Source organism: Plectropomus leopardus, chromosome 1, assembly GCF_008729295.1.
Source record: "Plectropomus leopardus isolate mb chromosome 1, YSFRI_Pleo_2.0, whole genome shotgun sequence".
NCBI classification, from domain to species: domain Eukaryota; kingdom Metazoa; phylum Chordata; class Actinopteri; order Perciformes; family Serranidae; genus Plectropomus; species Plectropomus leopardus.
This window is the reverse complement of record NC_056463.1, coordinates 3786549-3808838: the sequence shown is the minus strand read 5'-3', so window position 1 is coordinate 3808838 and position 22290 is coordinate 3786549. Positions and strand designations below refer to the sequence as shown.

Sequence of the window (22290 nt, the reverse complement as noted above, 5' to 3'; positions counted from 1 at the left end):
CCTCATAGTAACATGCAATTGTTAACAGCAGACCACAGACGAGAAATTTTACAGGAGAACTAGAACAGTAATTCAGCCGGGCGGGCCGATCTAGAGAACACATCTGAGAACACTCACATTATTTTAGGGCTCAAACACTTTTAAGAAGCGTTTACATGCAGTGCTCTGGTGCAGTATACAGTAGCGTTTTCAGAGTGGGACGTCCTGCACTACGAGAGGGTCTCTGGATGTTTCAAACTTGGACAGACTGGAACTTTACAGTAACCACGGATCACAGAATAACTCACACGGTCGGATGGAGACGGGCGGGAGCAGGAGGAAGCTACTCTGTAGTGGATGTCAAGGCTGTGCACGGGACCTGCATGCACTCTGCGCCTCGGGGTGACCCCCTCACATCTCCTAATCGGTAAAAACGGTTGGGTGTTGGCAGCAGGAACAAGAGAAGACTTTCACACTGAGGAGACGAGCTCGTGGAGCCCGAGTTAAGGAGCAGGCAAACATTTAGCTAGTTGGTATCATCGGGACGACGGCGATGAGGTCGCAAGTATTTACACGACATCACAGACTAAACACGTCTACACAACAGGGTCTAAAAAGGGTCTTAGGCTTGTATGTACAAGAAGAGGGAGCGGGAATTGTGTGCTTAGAGTAAAGTTAGGGATTGTCAGAAGTCTGTGGTTCTAGAGCTGAGATGCCGTTTCAAGTAGAGAGGCACACGGAGGACGAAGGGGGGGAGAGAGGGCGCAGGGCGTAGACTAGCTAGGAAGGGGTCGCGGTGACAGAATCTTGGGTTTTCCTTCTGCCTCCTTCCCCTTCACTGCCGCCACGTAGGAGAAAAGGCAGAGGACCGAGTAACAGATCTGATGTGCCTGCAGGAGGAAAAAACAACCATGAGCGAGATGACGGTCCAGGCGTGAGGCGACATCTGTTTTAGTTCAGAATAACACACGAAGTTTCACTCAGTCTGAGCGCTGCAGAAATATTTACTGCAAACTTTGGTCTTCAGCCCTCTGAAACTTGAGCAGATTGGTTTGATTTCTTTAACAATATTGGTGAGAAGGCAACATCAATTTAATAAGACATGGCCTAAAAATTAGCAAGAAAGTTACAAATAGAGAAACCTTAAATCTTGATATCTGTTTATAGAGATTAGTCAAAATCACCGACACACGAGACACAGTCCTGGCTCAGATGTCTGTGAGCTACAAAAGATCAGCCTGAAATACTGGGGCCTCTGCATTTTGATTTTTTAACCAATGATACTTTCAGTCTGAATGTGCCTCAACAAACAGTAAGATAAAGTGGAGACTTAACTTTGGTGCCATCCGCTCATTAAATTTAGAGTATGCAGAGTACGGTGACCACAGGGCCAAACTCTCAACAGCTGCTCTAATCCCTGCATGAGCAGAAAAGGGTCAAAATACTAAATACTCAATGAGATAAGAGCTTTCCCAAGAGGCACTGAATCAGACAGCACCACCACAGCAGCCACGTTTACAGATAAAACCCTGCAGCTTGTGACTGTTAACCTACATAAACTGGTAAGAAGAACTGACTCTGACAGCAGACGTGAGGACTCACCATGGGGGTCTTGTACTTGTGGATCACCACTTCTTTAGTTTCAGGAACTATGCCGGTGCAAGAGACAAAACAAAGAATTCAAAGGCAGCAGGAACATTAATGAGGTCATGCTTGAGAGCTTTTGGGGGGGGGGGGGGGGGTCAAAGGGGTGAACTGTCAACGGGGTGTAAAATGGGATGTGGACCAAGAAGAGTCCGCAACAACAGTCACTGAACTTCAGACAGAGAGGGTGACAAGGGCGAGAGTCTACTGTCGTTAAATCGTGTTTATGCTGAAATGCATTAAAATTTGGAGTAGCTAAATCAGTGATACTCAACTTTGGCACACGGGGTGCCTGATGGCTCCCAAACCACTTTCTAATTCATAATTTTAAAGAAAGTGAATCACACTGAGAATTTGTTTTGTATTTTTTTAGTAAACATAAGCTGCCAGAGTGAATAACAACAATCAAAATAGAGCTTGTTTATCAAAAAAGTGTCAGTCGATGGTCCCCCAACCACCAGAGGCCCTAGTTAAGCCCCAAACATCCTAAAATCCCAGAAACGTCCTAAAATCCTAGAAATGTGCTAAAATCCTAGAATTGCCCCAATGTCCTAGAAAAGCCCCCAAATCCTAGAAATGTGCTAAACTCCTACAAAACATGCAAAAATCCTAGAAATGTCCTAAAATCAAAGAAACATGATAAAATGAGGAACATCCTAAAATTTTGATTAACATCGAAAAGTCCTTGAAATGTCCTAAAACCCTAGAAATGTGCTAAAAATCGAGAATTGCCCTGTCCTTGTAGAAAAGCCCCAAAATCCCAGAAATGTCCTTAAATCCTAGAAATGCCCTAAACTCCTCGAAACAAGCAAAAATGCCAGAAATTTCCTGAAATCCTAGGAACATCCTAAAATTTGAGAAATGTCCTAAAATCCCAAAAATGTCCTAAAATTATAAAAATGTGCTAAAATCCTAGAAATATCCAAAAATCTTAAAAACATTTAAAACCTCCTAAACATCCTAAAATTATGAGAAAACATCCTGAAATTTAATAAATGTCCTAAAATCCAAAAACACGTCCTAAAATCCCTGAAATGTCCTAAAATCCCGGAAACATCCGAAAATTTTGAGAAAACAGCCTAAATTCTAATTCTAGAAACGTTCTAAAATCCTAGAAACGTCCTGAACTTCTAGTAACATCCTAAAATCTTAGAAACGTGTACGGGGCTGCTTTGATTGGCCCCTGGCCTCTTGTCATTTTGCAAAGTTGCTCCAAACCAAAGCAAGTTGAGTATCCCTGAAGCAAATAATCAGATTTAATCTTTCGACACATTTCCAGTCTGTTAAAGAGAAGGCAAAGTGTGAAATTTGACTGTTTTTGGGACGTTCATGGCCCACAAAATGGACAAATAAAAACACAAATGTCTAATAACAAGAGACTGCAAAGGTTGTAAAGTTTCAAATGTGAAACAAAACAAGAAAAAAAAAAAGGACAACCTTCCCTCCCCAACTCTTTCCATCCCAATGAACCGAAAGTTAAGACATCACAGAGAAGCAGCTACAGGAGGCCAAAATGCTTTGACCCAGGACCACGTCACTGCCCGCAGGACAGACTGACTTTTCATTAGTAACTGTGAACCCGTACAAGAGATGAGGAGGCAGAGATCTGGACAGATGAAGGGGGGCTGGGAAATGTTACACCCCTCTACAGACCCCCGCTGGCTGAGATTCAGAGGCAGACTATCGGAGAATGAGAGATGGAGTCTGGGGTGATCTCCGAAATGAAAAGCAAGTGATGAAGGAAGCAGAGGAAAACTCATGGTATAGAAAATAAGGAATAAATAAATCAGGAAAGGATCGAGTGAGGAAACATTCTGAGTTTAGTCTGAGTAAGAAAGGAGAAAGGTGACAACACTTTACCTGCTGGAGAATGAAGGTTTTCATAGTGGCAAAGATGAGGGCAACATTACAAAAGCAGCACAGAGACACGACAGTAACCCAGCCTGGCACTCAACCTCGGTCTCTGATCGCCACGTCACTGCGCTGTCGGACTTAAGTCGTCTTTTCTGACTTGTTACTAAGAATAAAAACAGTGTAGTAACCCTTTAAACTCCCTGAACTGTGTGCCTGTGCATCTGTGTACAGGCTGTGACGACTAGTCCTTTCCCCTCATCGTTGGGCCTGATACCCTGGACATCACCGACTACCCTTTTTCTTTTCTTTAAAAATGTAATTTTTTTATAAATTTTTAATTTTTTGATATTTTTTATTTGTATTTATTTACTTTTGTATTTTCATTTATTTATTTTTCTTATTATTTCTGCTTATTTTAATTGCTAATATTCTATCTGGGATCATTATATTCAATTAATTTTCTGTTTTTTTTCCAATAACAACTGTACATTTCTACTATTTCACTCTTCCACTGCCCATGAAAGAGGTCTGTTGGAGGGACTGAATCAGGTTTATGGTTACGGTTATACGGTTCTGATAAAATAAAAAAATAAAATAAAATATTGTCTGTTTTTATTTGCTCTGTGTACCACCCGCTTGTTTCAATAAAACACAATAAAACCTTTTTCCTCTCTTCTTTCCATGATACTCATGTTTGTTTTAAAATATTATGAGGATAAAAGTTATTAAATACATTTCTAAACCATTTAATCTTTTTAATTTAAATGAAAATGTTGGCTTCCAATCCAGGTCTTTTTAAACTTCACTCTTGTGTTTGTGAAATGGGCCCATTTGCAGTGTGGCAACACCTAAATAATATATTAGAGAATACATTATATATTAGATGGTATATTTAACCCTTTGAAACCTGAGCAAATTGCCTAGAATACTTCAAAATTTGGGTGAAAGGCAATGGGCACCTTATAAGAAGATATCACCCAAAATGTGTCAAGAAAATACTACAAAGTACAAGAAATCACCTGTAAAATTGCTAAAAAAAAAAAAAAAAAAAAAAAAGAGGAGAAAACAAACAAAAAAACACGGACTTGGAAAAAGGTGCTGTCATCATAGTTTTAAATACATGAATATATCTAAATATGATAATTATAAATATGTTTTTTTGTTCCACAAATTGCAAGAAATTTGAAGATTAATGAATTTATTTTATAAAGAAAACAGTTTTTAAAATTATCATCATTACAAATTTAAAATTATAGTAAGAAATTGTTATAATTTTCTTTTTCAGGTCATTTCCTTGTTTGCTTGTTTTTTTTCTTTTCTTTTTTTTCTGATTTTCAGGTAATTTTCTTGTACATTTTACTAATTTCTTGCTAATTTTGGGGATAATTTCTTCCTAAGTTGCTGATTGCCCTCTCCCAGTGTTTTTGAAAGAAGTGTTAATATTTTAAAAAGGCTGAAGAACATACGAAAACAGCTGGGCACTGTAGTGTTGGGTAAAAATATAACAGAAAGAGAGTTAAATGACACACTTGTTGTTGACTATTTTAAGTTGTGGGTTAATACACATTTATAGAAGCACGACGGTGTTTGTGGGGCTGAGTTAAAATGAACTACAGAGTGTTTATTGATTTTGGACAACAGTGGAGTTCATTGGTACGCGAATGTTAAATGTTACACTAGAAGCCGACACTGTTGTGATAAAGGCCCTGACACACCAAACAGGCAAACTGTTGCCTCGCCTCTCGTCGCCTGTGTCTCGGCCAAAAAGGTGCACGCGAACACACTGCAAAGACTGCAGCAAAAAGCTAACCAGCGTGTAAATTTTGCAGCTGCATGAGAAGAAATAACTCTGCACATCAGCAGACGGCGGTAGTTCGTTTTCATCATTGAAGAAGGGAAACCGGAAGACCGACTGGATGGACTCAAGACGCTAGTTAGACAGTTAGCACTTTAATACAACCCGACGCTGAAAGAACAAATTATATTTACTGTGCGAGGAAACAAAAACATAAACTGTTAAGACCATATATAGAGAGATGGATGACATCACAGTCCTGAGGCCCGCCCCTCCATGTTAGTGAATGGACATAGGCCAAACTAAAAACTAAAAGTACACGCCAAATAAATTTTTCCAAAAATGGTTTCTGTCACTGAATGTAGTTCTCATCACCCTGATGTTTGTTCACCTTTGTTTTCATGTTAAGTTTGGTTTTAATGAGTTATCAAATTAAACAAAACTGGGCTTTTCCACCATGATTGGCAGCTGTGGCAGCCAATCCGTGCTCTCGCATTCAATGAAAATGCTTACGATTGGTTGGACGGGTGTTTTGGAGGGAAGTTCCCCACCACGGATATCACTACTTTGCAGATGTGGGCTCTAGATGACATCGACCTCGCAACATGTCAACACCCATATCCCGGATATTCTAACCTTACCTCAACATAGCGGGGGTGAGTGGGGGCGTGTCGTCCAGTTTTAAACACAGTCTATAGTTACGACCTGTTTAAAATAATCTTACCTGATATAACAAGTTTGCTTTGATCTCACTTCTTCTTGACTTTAGTAATTTATTTGCTCTCCTAATTTTCGTTTCTCTTCTTTTGCACTGAGCTGAACGGCCGATCAGGATGATTTCTCTCACTAATGGGCTCTGCTGTCTCTGACGCCGATTCAACACGCTGAATTCTGCACAACCTAGAGCAACAGACGCTCACCAACGGCCTGACGTCGACCAATGGACGACTTTTGGCTTGGTATGTCAGGGTTCACACAACGTACATGTCACGCCTCTCTTATTTCCGCAACGCCGGCATACTATCCTAAATTGTTGTTTGGTTCTGTTAGAAAAAAACAAAAAATGAAGGCACTTTGATGTGGCCCGATCGCTGGATTTCTGTGTATTTCTTTTAGCTATAATTTGATCTGCTTATATTAGAGGTATAAAAAACTTAATTAAATGGCAACTTGTGATTAATTTACAGCAGCTCTTTTAACCCTTTGAATCCTAGATTGACATCAGCTCTCTTGTGTTGCATTCAGGTGCCTTTCACAAGGATTTAACCCTCTGAATCCTGAACAGATTGGTTTGATTTATTTTCCAAAACATGGAAAAAGGGCAATGAGCAACTTGGCATGAAATGTCCCAAAAAATGCAAAAAATTAATAAGGGGTGACAAAATGACCTAAAAAAAAAGTTTTTAAAAAAAAAAGGAAAGAGAAAATTATTGAAAATGTAACAAAAATTAGGAAAAAACTACAGAAAATTGGATTTATAATTATTGTAATTATGTATTTAAGGTTATTTTATAGGGAAAAAAGCAATTCTTTTCAGGTCATTTCCTTGTTTGTTTTTGTTCTTTATTTTTCTTTTTTTTCCCAACAATTTTTCAGATAATTTTTAGGGTCATTTTTTTCCAATATTTTGGGTGATTTCTTGTCAAATTACTCTAATTAACTAATTATTGCATTCCTCTTATGTTCTTGAAAGAAATCAGGTCAGTTTGCACAGTTTTTAAAAGGTTAAAGGCATGTAAATGAAACTTGTACTTTTATTCATTACACAGTAAGTTATGCCTCTACCTCTCTTTGGTGGAAAAGTTTGGTTTCACTTTCTAATTTTGCCCATGTGTTGTAAAATATTCAAATATGAAAAAAAGGCAGCAAGACTTTATGTCCTCACGCTTCTGTTTCACACTGCACAGATTTATCCGTCCCTCTCCATCTGCTCTAACCTTCATCGCTGCATCGTGTGACTGAGAGAAAACCTCGTCCTCTGACGAATTCATCACTTGATCACCTGCAGACATAAAAGTCTCAGTGTCCCTTGAGGTGAGCGAATATCCAATTTAGTAAACCCTTATTAGCTCTCGTCAATGCGTTCGCCATGTAGCTGAGTTACTGCCGTGCCGAGTACAGGCCTAGAATCAACAGATGGTGTAATTACCAAATTCCTCCAGGACAAAGACTCCCTTCACTGTATTGCACTTTTTAATGTGACTCAGCTCTATGAAAACCTAAAAACAAACAAAAAACAAACAAAACAAGACAACATTATTAACTCAACAACACTGGATGAAAAGTAAACACTTCATATTGAAAAAATTAACCATGTTCGAACTTGTTTTATTCAGTATGAAAGGTCAAAATAAAACAACTACACATGGAGTGCAAGCTTTTAACAGCTAACGAAAGAAAAGAAAAGCACACTATGAGAAGTTTCCATGATCAAACGCATACATGGGCGACGGTTCAATGAGGAGAAATGCATTTAGTCTGCTCAAAGCTCAAAACTTGGTTCATCATTAATGATCAGAACTGGGAATTTTTTTGTGTTTGGATGTAAACGGCAGAGGTAGTTAAAAAAAAAAAGAAACACATTTCTGTTTAGAGATGCATAATGGCCCATATGATGCATACATGGAAGTTCCATATAAAAATGTAGACAAGGACACAAAATTAGATTTGCCATACAGCTACGACAGGAAAAAGAAAAAGATAGAGGAAAAACAAACAAATAAAAAAGAAGGAACCCAATAAGATGTAACTGCTAAAAAGCAAACACAGCAGAGGTTGTGTACCTTCCGCTCCTTGCAGGGGGAGAGAGCATGGGAGAGAAATGGTTTGGATTATTATCGGACAGAAGAGCACAAACACTCGACGACACTCCGAGAGGGCGCTATCCACAGGAGCCTCGTACCGATTCAAATCAAGAATCTAACTACCAGAGCCAATATGATAAAAAAATAAAAATAAAAAACCCCCGTCACAAGAGGAATCAGACCCCGGGAAACATAAAAAAATAAAGCGGACTAGAGGTTTGACTAGGGTATTGAGAGCTGGATTCACCTTTGTTTTGCAGGACTTTCTTTAAACGTCTCAGTCCCCCAGAGCCCTCCATGCCTCCTCCTCCAGCAACAACGGCTGGCACCAACACTACTTGCTCACACAGCAGCACAGAGAAATGAGGGCAGTCGCTGATGGACAGTAAAACCAGCTACCGTGTAGGACGTCACCTCCGACACCATCTCACTGCAGAGCCACGACCCAGTGCCCACTCGCTATCAACTCAGTCATAAATTTAAAAGAAAGTGCTGAACGAAGCTCCTGCTGACGGTTTGTTGACACTTTTTCACTCAAAAACCGTCAAACTATCCACGAGGACTCACAATCTAACAGCGTCGCTAAAGAAAATATAGAAATGTTGAGCTCTACATCGAGCAACTCTGAGAAATTTGTGCATTAGGGTAATTCAAATTCATTTTAAATAATGTAAAAAAATTGTTGGAACAACTTCATTTTTTGTGCGTAATTAACTTAAAATGTGTGTTCATGAATACATAAATTATTGACACTTTAGAATTTCTTTTAGATATGTTTGAATAAATTAACTTGTTTCAGCTTAAAAACTTGTGTTTATAACAGTGGTAATTAAGCATTTAATTACCATATTTATGAACACACATTTTAAAGTTGATTCCTCATAAAAATTTGCTTTTCACATTATTTAAAAGGAAAGTGTTGTTCACTGTTACCACAATCATGAACTCACGTTTTTTAAGTTGATTACTAGTAAAAAAATTATTGGTCCCACAAATTTTTCCACATTTAAAAGGAATTTTAAAGTGTTATTTGTGCTGAGTTTGTTTGATAATGAAAAGTCTTTTCTAAGCGTGGCACTCTGACCTCGTCAGAGTGCAATTTGAAGCCAAAAACTTTAACTCAACCAAAAGAGCCTGAGGTAGAAACAGCAGAAGCAGCAGGAGGAGCTGGCAGAGATCACAACTGTGACTCAGTGCAGCAACATCCAAGTTAAATTAGTCAGTTCACCCAAATTATAAAAAATATATTTTATCTGTCTGAGCAGAAAGTTTTGGTTTTGTCACAAAAGGTTTGCAGGATTAAGTTCTAAAATCTATGATTTAGCCTTTTGGCACTCCTGGTCCCCTAATATTAACCTTGACAGGTTTTTTGACTGGAAGCCAAATTTTCAGCTATTCGGGAATTTGTTAATTGGGTAGGTATTCGGTTTTCAATTTAGACTTTCGGATATATTTTTTTTCTTTTTGCAGAGGACAAATGCCATTTCGGTGTTTGTGATACTGCTGCTGCATGACAGGAATGATCATTTTATCAAAGGGTTATTAACGGGTTTATTGACTGAGTGAAGCCATTTCTGTGTCAGTGTGAGCAGCACGGGAGAGCAAACACGTGAGCCTCCCGACGCTCAGCCAATGGAGCTCTGTCCTGCAGCACTAACAGGAGAATTTCGGGATCTTCCATGATGACACTTGTTATTTCAGACGCACAACAAAGTATCGCAACTGCTGACAAACACACCAGACTCTCTCCCTCATCAGAGGCGCTCAAACTGTCAGAGCTCAGGATCCCATTATTTGAGACTTTTACGTCACTCTAGATCGAAATCCTTCTATAAAATGAAAAAAAAAAAAAAACTCTGTCTGTCCGTCTGTCTGTCTGCATCTATTTTTCTCCTTCGTGGGTTGCTCAGTCAATCTGAAATTGCACACGGGCACTGAGAATCGTCACAGACTGATGAAGCCGTCGTTCACTCACTGCCCGTTTCGTAAAGTCTTGTTCTTCTGGGCGTGCGGACCACATCAGGGCCATGACCAGTTCACACTGGAGTCTAATAAATAAAGTGAACAGCTACATTAAAAAATTGGATCTGGAAAAAAAAAATCAGAATTGAGCACCGAGGCAGTGTGACCATAGTGACAGAAAACTCTGCTGTGAGATTATCCACAGTAATAAGGACATTTTTGCAGCTGAATACTTGAAATTAAATTTTGTGAGCACCACAAACGAGATCCATTCAGCTCCACCAGAGGCAACAAATTCAACCAAAACTGTCTGCATGGAGAGATACTACAACAAGTGAAGTGTCTTTTAATTTGGGCGAACTGACCCTTTAAATTACTTTTACTGTTGGAAAATCAGTTTAAAGATGCTCAGTTTGTTCCAAGTGTCTTCCTGATCTGTCAGCACGATCACTTCTCAGATGATTTAACTCCAGCACATCGTTCAATTACAGCTTCACTTTCTACTGAGCCTGAAGAAACACACGAACCCCGACTAGGACTGCCTGCGCAGGTGTGAAGACAACACATGACGATGTTCGAGGGTCCAAACTTAAGTGTGAAAGTTGCTATTAAATAGCCAATTATTAATGAAAAGTCTTCGCTCAAGGTCATCCGTCTGAAGTTTCCACTGATGCACGACACACACACATTAACACTTCATCTCCTCCCACACAGGAAATGAAAAATGAGGTTTGAGCACCACGGATGTCAAAAGGAAAACTCGTGTGGAGGGATGCGTTAATATACTTTTTGGGAAACGCATGCATACAAACAAACACACACACACACACACGCACAAACAAACACAAACTGAAAAAAAGCAAATCCAAAAAAGCAAAAGCACAAACAGGAATTCTTCCTCTAAAGGAAAACATCAGGTAAAGGCCAATCAAACATTTTGTCAGTCACGGCTAACGTTTTAACTGGAATTTGTTTTTAAGGACGATAGAGGAAGACGTCACGTGATGAAAAGAAATGAGGCAAACGGGAGTGATGAGCAGAAAGGTGGACAGAAGGACGGGATGATCTTTGAACCATCATGAGTGAGTTTTTATTGTCATGCCCTTCGTGTGAGATGAGGAGCAGTTTCTCCGCTGTGGTACGGGCCTCTTACCTGGCTGTGCATGAATTTCAGGTTGATTCCTTCCAGTGTGACCTGCAGCAGTCCACCTTCACCGGTTTTCATGTCCTGGACCGGAAACTCTCCACCCAGCTCCGGACCTGAAGCAAAAGCACCTGACTTTAGAGCTAGTACGAACTAATACATCCACCCAAACCCTCGAACAAATAAATAAATAAAACATCACAAACTGCAGGAATGTGATTTTTTTTATTTTTAATGTCTTAAAAAGACTCCTTAATGCTTTACTATAAGATTACAACTTGAACAGAATTTTAAAGGAAATCACAACATACAATTGTATTCTTCCCAAACTAATACGTTGCGGTCCAAATGCAACTTTTTTTTGGTTTGTGACATCATGTCAACAAATTGTTTTTGTATAAATTCACTCAAAATAATAAAAATAATAACTTTATTTATATAGCACGTTTAAAAACACAGTTTACAAAGTGCTCTGACAAAGAAAAGCCGAGGCAGTAAACCCCAGAGTTAATACATTTAAAAGTTTACACTGTTTTTATTTGTGTTATATGACAACAGAGTCTTTTGTAAAAATGTTACTGAAATACTGACCAACTAAACGTGCAGTGTGTGGGATTCACGGACTGATAAACTAAACCAAATTTAAGGATTCCCGTTTCAAAATAAATGGCTAACCTCTTGACAGTATTTTTTTTTGTACATGTATTGTTACATCTGACTGTAACAGTCTCATCAGGAACTACATCCTGTCATCCATGACAAAAGACTGACGATTTAAAATAACGGCAGGCTGGTGGCTTTTTATGAGGAGGGAGGAAAGTTTACACATACTCTGTTTCTTACTCTGTTTACACATTTCTTTATTCTAGTAAATCTTTACTTATGGTACATTCTTTTTTTTTTCACACTCGCTTCGGCAACGTAAATGTATGTTTACGATGACAATAAAGCTTCTTTGAGACAGAAAATAATGAGACAGAAAGAGAGAGAGACTTTTTCAAAAACAAGTTGAGGAAAGAACAGAAAAAGACAAAAAATAGACAGAAAGGAGAGAAAGAGATAGAAAGAGACCTACAAAAGTTAAAGAAAGACTTAAATAGGTTAAAGAAAGAACGGAGCAAAAAAAAGAGAAAGAAAGACTCAAAGTAAGTTAAAGTAAAAAGGAAAGGAGAGAAAAGTGAGAAGAGGGTGAGAGAGAGTGAAAGGGACAAAGAGAGTAAAAGATAAAAACAAACTTTTGCCAAAATAGTTGAAGAAAGAAAAGAAAAAGGAAAAAGTAAAGACAGAAAGGAGAGAAAGAGATAGAAAGAGAGTCTTACAAAGGTTAAAGAAAAAGAAAGAAAGAAAGAAAGAAAGAAAGAAAGAAAGAAAGACCTAAATAGGTTAAAAGAAAGGACGGCGCGAAAAAGAGACAGAAAGACTCAAAATAAGTTAAAAAAAAAAAGAAATGAGAGAAAGGTGAGAGGAGAGCGGGAGAGATAAGGGGACAAAGAGTGTAAAAGATGAGAAAGACTGTCAAAGACAGCAACAGAGACAAAGACAGAGACAGAGACAGAGACAGCGACAGAGACAGAGACAGAGACAGAGACAAAGACAGCGACAGAGACAGAGACAGAGACACACTGACGTGGTACCTGGTTTGATGCTCTGCTGTCTCGCTGCAGCTCGCTCCATGCTGTCTTTAACACAGTAGTAGAGTTCACGACACTAAAACACAGACGGGAAAGTTACGGCCGGCTCTTTCGGACGTTCTCCTGAAGAAAACATAAACGTTCAGGACGCAGAGAGATGCAGTTTCTGACCTTTTTGGTATAGAACTTGTTGAGCTGCGTCTCCTGGCCGTTGCGTCTCCAGAGACACAGCACCTTGGTCTTGGGGCAGTAGGTCATGTTGATGAGCTTCTCGTACCACCAGCGCTCGTACACTGTGCCGATGTTGCTGCGCAGGACTATGCAGTCATCACACACCTGAAACAATAATGAGAAACGTTACAGGTAATTTTGGAGGATTTGGTTTAGCATTTCTATGAGCTTCGGTCTTTGTTTTTAGGAATAACGGACTCTGCACACCTCCATGAAAAAGATGTCTCCCGTGGTGTCAGTGCCGGCATGCACAACAAACGTTTGCTTCTTGATGTGGCGGCTTCCACTGGGCCTGATGGGAAGCTCGCGGCCGTTCTAAAAAAAGAGTTCAGTACGAGTAATTACAAAGCTGCTGAATTATACGCCCATGTGTAATATTCAGGGGTGAGAATTGCTGATTTCTACGGCTAAAAACTTCTCCTGGTCAGGACTTCTAAAGAGGTCTTTTCCTCTCCAAAACAAATGAACAAGGTGATTTAAAGCAGTAAAAACACTGAATAAAGCAGATTCATGTTACAAATCTGCTCATCTCAGCGGGTACTTGACTCATCGGAGACGGGCTGTTTGCCCGGCACCTGCTGAGCTACAAAATCTGTCTTTTTTTTGACGCCGTTTGTCACGGTGAGGCTGCTAACTGTGGTGTTGAACAGGAAAATAGCTGATCTGTCTAGAGCCAGTGTTTGGTCTGTTTATGTTTATGTTCCAGGTGCAATATCACTTTTTACTTTTAAACATTATTATTAGACACTTTGTACTTGTTTTCATTTATTCGATGCTCTGTTTGTTGTACTCTTTTTGGAGCAATGTGGTACAAGAGTTACCTTCGGGATTAATAAAGTTGTTTCTAATCTTATCGTGTCTGCTCTGGGCTACATTGTGGTGCAAGACGAAAACACCACATTTCTTATTTTCGGGTATGGCTGGCCAATATGCCCTTAAAATAATATCGCGTTATTTTAACAGTATATATATCTCAATATTTTTAAATGCCCTTTAAACTAATGATAACTACTACAATATAATACATAATTATAAGAGGCGGAGAGCAAGAACCAAAATGTTGATGGCTTGTAAACATGACGTGACAAATTATACTCAATGTTCGTGATATAGTCATTTTACATATTAAACATGGAACCAGTCAGGAAACCTCAAGTATATTTGATATATCGCCCACCCCTATTAAGGTATTTATACACTTAAAAAATATACTCATATTATATTATATTCCATTTCTGACAACATATCCCCCTAAACCCTACACACTGAACCGTTAAAACGGACAAATATTTACCATGTTGGCCAGTTTGTCCAGTATCTCGTTGATCTCTTGGCTGTACGTGAGACCGATGTGGGATTTCCCCATCAAACGCCTCACTTTCTTCTTGATGTCATTTTTGTTCAACTAAAACAAAAACATAAAAAGTTAAGCTGTCAGCAGGTAGGAAACACACACACACACACACACACACACACACACACGTGTGTGCTATGACTACAGTGAGGCCTCCGTACCTTCAACATGAGCATGTACGCGATCATATTGTGCAGCAGCGTTGCCAGAAGTCTGTCTTCATCGTCCTCCAGACGCTTGCGGTCATGATCTCCCAGTGACAGGTATCTGTGTTGGCAAATAAAACACAGAAAATAAAGTATAAATACTCCAGGATTCATAAATCAGAGCTACAAAGTTATCTAGTGACTGTGAAAAACGTAGAGACGGAGTGAATAAAACCTTTCAATCATCTCCTGAGGTCCCTGGTCCATGCCCATGCCCTCGCGCTCCAACATCACGGCGTCCAGGTACGCGTCCTCCCAGAACTGCAGCTGGTCCCAGAGGGTGGACCGCTCCTTACCTGAACACATCGAGACAGCACGCATGTAGCTCCTAAAGCGTTTAATCACAGCTGATCCATTCAAACACAACACACACAACATGCAGCCACACAATCTTTCCTACTAGCCAGTTTTAATATATATTTTTTTAAATAAAATTTCAGGCCTTAACGCTCTCGGACACACACTTTCTGACCAAAACTGTCTCTTTATTTTAACAGAATCTGCTTTCAGAAAATGAACAAGCTCTTCACAGGTCTTAGTCATGCATTAAAAACCAACAGTGAAGACTTTTGCACAAAAAGTCTGCATTTGTTTGACTTTTTACACACAGAGCCCAAAAAAACAGCAGAGTTTCAGGGTGGACTCGCAAGATTAGTGTCACCAATTCAGCGTTCAACCAAATGTTTTCCTTTCTGTTTATGAGTCACTGAGTAATGGCTCAGAAAAGTGTTTTTGCAGAACATTATGACGCCACATTGAAGTTGAACTCTAACCTACGGCCCCCAAAATCCATTCAGCTCATCCTTGAGTCTACTACCACAGTACATGACAGACCAACAGACCTAACCTCCAGGTCTCACTTACCCCGAACCTCTGAAGTGAAAAGTACTGATACTGTTGTCCTGAAGTTGTAGTTTTTGGGGTTATTTATTTACTGTCCTGTCTTTTAAGACACTGTCCTCGTCTTGATTTAAATATGATTTATCCTGTTTTTTCTTTAATAAAACGGCTATAAATTAAATGTTAAAAAAGTTTCAAATAGCCACGAAATTATTGAAAATTTAACTCAAAAAATGTGACAAAAGATAAAAGAAATTATAGTACCCATTCATAATGTAAATGCATGTAGGATGTTACCTGTCCTGAAGGGGTCACTGTGGTGGAATTGGGTGTGTGTGTGTTAATATAAGTAGGAACCACCATGCATGAAGGTGTGTTGCTAGACAGAGGAGCACACAGTTTTTTGGCCGCAACGTTGTGTTTTGGTTATTGTTTATGGACGCAGATGGTGAGTTCTTGCGTGTTGATCGAAGACCACGATGGCGACAAATAAATAGCATCAAAGACAAGAAGAATTGGGAGTCTTGCTTTCTAACAGCAGACAGACGACGGGTGAGCATGTCAATTAACAGCCCGTCTCGGCAACCCTCAGGGGCAATAAATTATTTTCACACGATGCACTTGAGGAATTAAATATCTAACTAAAAATATCAGCCTGTTGCATTTTTCCCAACCCGATCACACTGCAGTAATTCATAAGGAATCTCGACATTTCCCAATCGTATTTAACAGCTGGTGACGCGTTTGAGTGCGCTAGACTCATAATTACATTTCTGACAGCACTTGAAGGCGACATGCACTCATCCAATATGTAAACCCATAAAGTGTTAAGCTTTAAGTCAACATGAAAGTTAATCAGGGTGAAACGAAGGTAAAAAGAAATTAAGTGTTAAAAGTCAGAGCAAAAGCGTCTTTGATCTCCCTGTGAGGGAAAAAAATCTGCTAATATTTACCACCTCAGAAACACACAGATGTGCAGCTCACCAACAGACAGGAAAAACCCACATCACATCACATCAGAGATTAAACACAGAGCTGAACCGGGTGAACAGCAGATGCCCCCCAACACACACAAACACACACACAAACACACACATCGGAAAAAAGGGCAAAGGCAAAGAGATTAGCCGTACTTAGAGAAAAGGTTTCCATGGCAGCATCCTCTAGTTGATCCCAAACGGAGCTCTTATCGCGCCCTGGAAGAATTTCCCAGGAGGAGCAGCAGGAGGGAAGAGAAGCAGCGAGAGCAGGAGGAGGTTAGGCGAAGAGGTGAGTCGGTTTAATGGCAAAAACACGAGCAGAACGAGCTGAGAACCACATCCGAGACGACACAAACCGCACTCATCTGCTCACTTATTTATGGCTCATACCAAGACGTCACGCTGAGGAGCGATAATCTTGTTGCTGCGATTTGTGGTGAAGCTTTTGTATATTGTATGATGTGTTTAACCCTTTAGGGCCCGCTCTAATATCACACGCACTCGTACCGCTCTGCACACAAGATGTGCTTTTCAAAATCAGACTTTACAAAAATATTATAAATTAATGTTATTTTCTACTTTCATTGAGTTTATTTTTTTAAACATCAGTCCTAATCCTAGATATCAAGTAGTCATTAATTTTCAGAATTTTAACTCTTTAAATGCCATCTTTATGTCATGATGCCACTATGTTTTTAGATGAAAAAAACCCCCACAAAATATTAATTGTAGATAACACGCTAAATATGTAAAAGTACCTCACAGAAACCCACTTCACAAAATACGAACCATCCCATTAAATGTAATTTGTTTTCACATGCACGCACCTTAATGACATATTGTTAAATTAATTTTGCCAAATTTTCTCCGACAGAATTGAACACTACTTCCCTCTTTACTGAGTTATTACTTCACTTTGTGAAAGTGGACATTGTGTAACAGAACGGGAACATCACCCTTTAACCTTTTTCTCACCTTTTAACACGAGTGAACTGTGTCATGATAGACGTTTATTATTACGTCACTTCTAGGTTATCACATGTGTGACTTCTGCTTTTTTCTGTTAAAAATAACTTGTACATCAGTGAAAGTTCACTGAGGTTACAGTTAAAGGCAAACTGACGCTTGCACAAGTGAGTGAGAGTTAACGGAAACAAAACCTCACAGAGCAACGCTTTCTTTACATGAGCAGAAATTTCTTTTTAGAAAAAGTAGTTTGGTGAAAGAGGTTTAGTTTGACAAACAACGCAAATGTTAGTAAAGCGAGCCAGAACAGAAAAATTTGAATTTGAGATCTGATTTTTAAGAACACAGGAAGGAAGTGTTTTCTTGCAATGTCAGAATAAAAGTCAGCTGTGTGACTTCTGTTTGACCCATCAGAGGAAGTGTTCAGCATTTACCCAGCAGGCCTTCACAGAGGTAAATCCTCATGCTGATGTCCTCCATGGGCTGTGCAGGTGGCCCCTTTGCCATAGCATGTGCATGATCTTTTGCACTTGGTTTCAGAGTGTGGGTCTTTCCCTGCGGACACAGAAAAAAAGGTTGCTTTGTGAACCAACAGCTACGACAATGACCAAAAATACAGTCTGACATATTTTGAGTATTGACGCATCTATTTTTGCCCTATTTTAATCTTAACATCATGTGTTTTGCAGACAAGGTGTCTAAGCGTATCAGATATTTAAATTTAATGCCTTTTCATGATATTTTTAACCAAATTTAACACTGACTTTTGGCGAAATCGTCTTTGTTTTTTATTCAAGCATTGCAGGCATGATAAAGGTTGGTATACATATGTGGTCCCATGCAGAATTAGGTTTGACATAGAAATATCGTACAGTTGGAACTGGAATTAAAAATCAACATTTCTGAAATCGTACAGTGTATGCCCAGCTTCACACAACTCCTAAAAAACAGTCACCACTGGAATTTTAAATAAAATTTAACACGTCTGAACAATGTTCAAGAGTTTGCAATGACTGGTGCTGGATGCCAAGTGAAGCATTTTTATATTTGCAATAGCTACTATCTATTTTTGCCCTATTTTAGTCTGAGTATTGTGCGTTCTGCAAATTTAAGACTGACTTTGGAAAAATCATATTTTTTAAATTCAGGCATTGCAGGTATGATAAAGGTTGGTATATACGTGGTCCTTTACAGGAGTCGGCTTTATGTAGGAATATCATAATTAGTGGGTGTTAACATCATTTCAAACTGGGTCCATTTTTTTCCATCCAAAATTGTTGCACTTCTAAAAATGAATGTGACCTCACGCTACTTACAGGTAAGTGTGAAGCAAAATGCTGGTGGGAGGTTTACAGATTTTTAACGTCAGAAATGTGGACTTTCACAAAGAGGAGATGGACTCATTTTGACTGAAATTAACTAAAAGACAAATAAATAAAATTACGCAAAATTTCCTCACAAATTCAAAAGTTAGACTATTCAATGACTTTTAAGGCCGAATATTTCTAAGATTGAATTTAATACTTTATTATAAGATTATTTTCTGGCTTTACTTATTTGATAGGACAGAATTTTTCAAGTGAAAGGGGGAGAGAGGGTGTGACAAATGGCAAATGGCCTGGATATAGCCTTTGCAGGTCTTTAAAATGTTTAAATTCGGTGCGCCCCATGTGCAGACGTCCAGGTTGAGTACTATTCCTGAGGTGTTTTGGAAGCAGTACCACACTGTTGTTTACATAAAAAACTGCTTTGTGTCAGAGCCGAGGTGCACTTAAGACGGTTTTGAAATGCAAACAAATGTTTCAAAGTACTCTCACCCATTTACCACAATTTGAGCTTTAAACACACGGCAAACATTCAACGGCTGGCAGCTGCACGATTGCTTCAGTCTTGACAGAAGAAAAATACTGAAATAATTTTCCAGGACATTAAACCTTTTTCTATCAGTTTCAGCAGTTTTTTTTCTTAAACTCGTCTGCAATCCTCCATTTTTTCTGGTGTGCATGAGAACCCTGAAATCCCATCAACTCCGGGCTTCTTCTGAGCAGCTTTTTAAAGTTCAAATGGAGTGTGCTTCTGGTTAAATTGTCTGTTATCTAAAGTAAGAACGGCATAATCTACTTATAGTGACTTTAATACTTACAAACACTGTGCTGGTGGCTGGGTTGGTTTCTATCTCGCTGTCAGAGAGAGTCCCTCTGGACTGAGTCAGATGAGCGGCGGTTCTCCCTCCGAGGCCGTCTCCTGCCGTGCTGCTCAGGTCACTGTCGGCTCCCAGAGTCTCTCCAGAGCTGTTGCTTATCTGAAACACAAAAAATCAGGTGTAAGAGCAACATTTAAATGATGCTTCAAGAGCAGAACATTGTGTGTGTACTCTGTCAGTTTAATCTGGTCCTTAATTAACACTGTATGATTTTTTTTAGCCTTTTAGCCTTTATTAGATAAGACAGATCAATAGTGTGACAGGAGCGGGGACGACATGCAACAAAGGGCCTGGAGCAGGAATCGAACCTGAGGTAAGGACACTGCCTTTATCCATGGGGCGCCTGCTTTATCCACTCAGCCACTGATGCCACAGACTGTATGATTTTTACACTACATGACATGTTCTGACACACAAGCTGCATGTTTAAATGAAGGCACTAATCCTTAATGTCTAGTGCAACATTGTTTTTATACAATGTGTGTATATGAACTCGGTACAAATGACTGACGAGCGGGTAAGGTTCTTTGTTTGCTTGAGCTGAGTATACACTGTAAGAATTAAACCCATTTTGCCCGAAGAAGGAAGGTAGGAAGGACCGATCGTGTCCCAATCTACTGCTCCTGACCGTCTGTCGGACGTTCTGATATATTTCTGGCATGTCAGAAATTTTGGTCAGACTTTTGCACAGTTGAAGCACAGCGATGAGTCAGTTCTCCAAGGTCAGTGCATTTTGTTCTCAATCAGTGTTTACCAAGATGGTATGTTGGTGCTGCTAACTTGTGTGCATATGAGAGAGAGATACAGAGAGAAAATTAGAAATGGACTTTTAAGGTCTTTTTGGAACCTGTATCTCTACATTGTTTTGAATTATATGCGACTTTGCCTCTCTTAAGCATGACCGGCCCTACTGTTCCTTTAACTGGCTAAAACTCGGTGCCTTCATTGGCTGGATTGGTTAGGTTTAAGTAGGGCTGGGCGATATAGAATAAAGACTTCACAATATTTTTTTTAATTTCAGTTGATATCGATGTATATCACGATATACATCGATATCGGTTCCCTTTTACTCCTAAGTGATACGAAGATATCATAAGGTTAATTTTGGTTTAAATATTTGTTTTGTCAGACATTGAACATGACAAATATACTGTAGAACAGGCAGCACCAACTGGAGGACCTATTCTACTAAAATTCAAAGAGGTCCAGTTACTAAGATTTCCTCCAAGCAAAGGTCCGAACCTCAAAAGCGTGAGATGCACAGCAGGTGCATTCGAGTTGGCAGCCAAACATTGGCAAGATTATGTCGGTTAGAGGTTCTGAATGTCGGTTTCGATTATTTTTCAATTACTTACCCAGCACTACTCCTTAAAAAATATCATTCTTACATTTTATCATAACTTGGCCATGGGTCCAGATAGGAGTTTTGTTTAGTTTTAGTTTTGGTCCGGATCTGGACCACGGTCCGCCAGTTGGTGATGCCTGGTGTACATGTGAAGAATCAGTGGTATGGGCGCCATCAACAGCCAACTACGTGCGTATTGGTCGCATGCGATGACAGGTGTTTTGTTGGTAAACCTGGCAGGAGCCAGACAGTTTGTAAAAGTGCTCCAGTCGGAGCGGGCTCTCGGACATGTCCGCACGCCGGAGCGGGCTGTTGGACAGGACAGCCTGCTCCAGCGCGGAAATGTCCAGCACGGGGACATGTATGACACAACAGCTTGCTCCATCAAGGAAATGTCCGACGGCCTGTTCCAGCGTGCGAATGGGCTGTCGGACATTTCCGCGCAGGTGCAGGCTGTTCACTGCATTTGGTTCGTCGCTGCGCTGTTCTTATTATCATTGGCTGATGGTGTTGTCTATGAAAACATGGCTGGAACGTGTTCGATCGACCTTCTATCGACTACGTCTCATATTTCAATCGAGGTAAAGTTATTTCGCCATTTATATCGTTATCGTTTTATCGCCAAGCTCTAGGTTTAAGGCAAGAGAAAAAAGGCCGGTTAGGGTTAGGATAAAATTAAAAGCTCTAGCAACTGGGGGAAAAAAGACTAAGTCAGAGGAGGTAACGCCTTCGCTAACCGTACCTCCGTTAGTACACAAACTTTTACATACCTCGGAGCTTTCATACATATTTTTATATATGTATATATTTATATATATCATGAGCTTTGGCTTTGCTTCGCAGGCAACGGGTATAGTGGAGGCTGTAATTAAACATTAACATTAAAATTGCACAGTGTATGCTCAGCGTCACACAATTTCGAAAAAAGGGTTGCCATTGAAATTTAAAATTAAAATACAAAAGATTCGACCAGTGTTCAAGAGTTTGTAACGAATGGAGCTGACTGCTCACTGAAGTTTAAGAAGTTAATGCATGTTTACATATGCAATGATCCACAACCTACTATCAATTAACTGATGACTTTGGACCAAAAGTGTGATCCTGGACTGAAACCGTGATGTGTAGCCAGAATAGAGAGAAACAAAGTGCATAATATCTGAGTTGGCCGTGCCCTACCACTGTGCTGGCCTCTGAGTCCTGGCTGGTGCTTCTTGTCAGGATCGGTGGCTCCGAGCTCGTTACAGACTCTGTGTCGCTCTTCTGTTGACCCAAAGGAGATAAAAAAAAAAAAAAAAAGGCAAGACTTAATGGGAACACTTCAATGGTAGACAGTAAAGAAGTTAGCTGTACCC

At 39.6% G+C, this 22290-nt stretch overlaps 1 protein-coding gene across 8 annotated transcripts in view; it reads right to left on the bottom strand.

Annotated features, from left to right (window-relative positions):
* Nucleotides 1-6: 6 nt before the first annotated feature.
* madd (MAP-kinase activating death domain) overlaps nt 7-22290 on the bottom strand; it is an 83282-nt gene continuing 60998 nt past the window's right edge. For 2 of the 8 annotated variants that reach the window (XM_042490588.1, XM_042490595.1), the window contains 14 exons: nt 22115-22198; nt 19534-19692; nt 17825-17945; nt 16578-16640; nt 14780-14900; nt 14560-14665; nt 14339-14449; nt 13252-13359; nt 12985-13149; nt 12817-12889; nt 11192-11298; nt 7422-7491; nt 1582-1628; nt 7-869 (listed from right to left, as the gene is read on the bottom strand). In XM_042490588.1, the coding sequence (XP_042346522.1) occupies nt 756-869; nt 1582-1628; nt 7422-7491; nt 11192-11298; nt 12817-12889; nt 12985-13149; nt 13252-13359; nt 14339-14449; nt 14560-14665; nt 14780-14900; nt 16578-16640; nt 17825-17945; nt 19534-19692; nt 22115-22198 (1449 nt within the window). In that variant the 3' untranslated portion in view covers nt 7-755. The remainder of the gene's footprint in view (nt 870-1581; nt 1629-7421; nt 7492-11191; nt 11299-12816; nt 12890-12984; nt 13150-13251; nt 13360-14338; nt 14450-14559; nt 14666-14779; nt 14901-16577; nt 16641-17824; nt 17946-19533; nt 19693-22114; nt 22199-22290) is intronic. The other 6 variants (XM_042490620.1, XM_042490630.1, XM_042490637.1 and 3 more) reach the window with 6 other exon arrangements.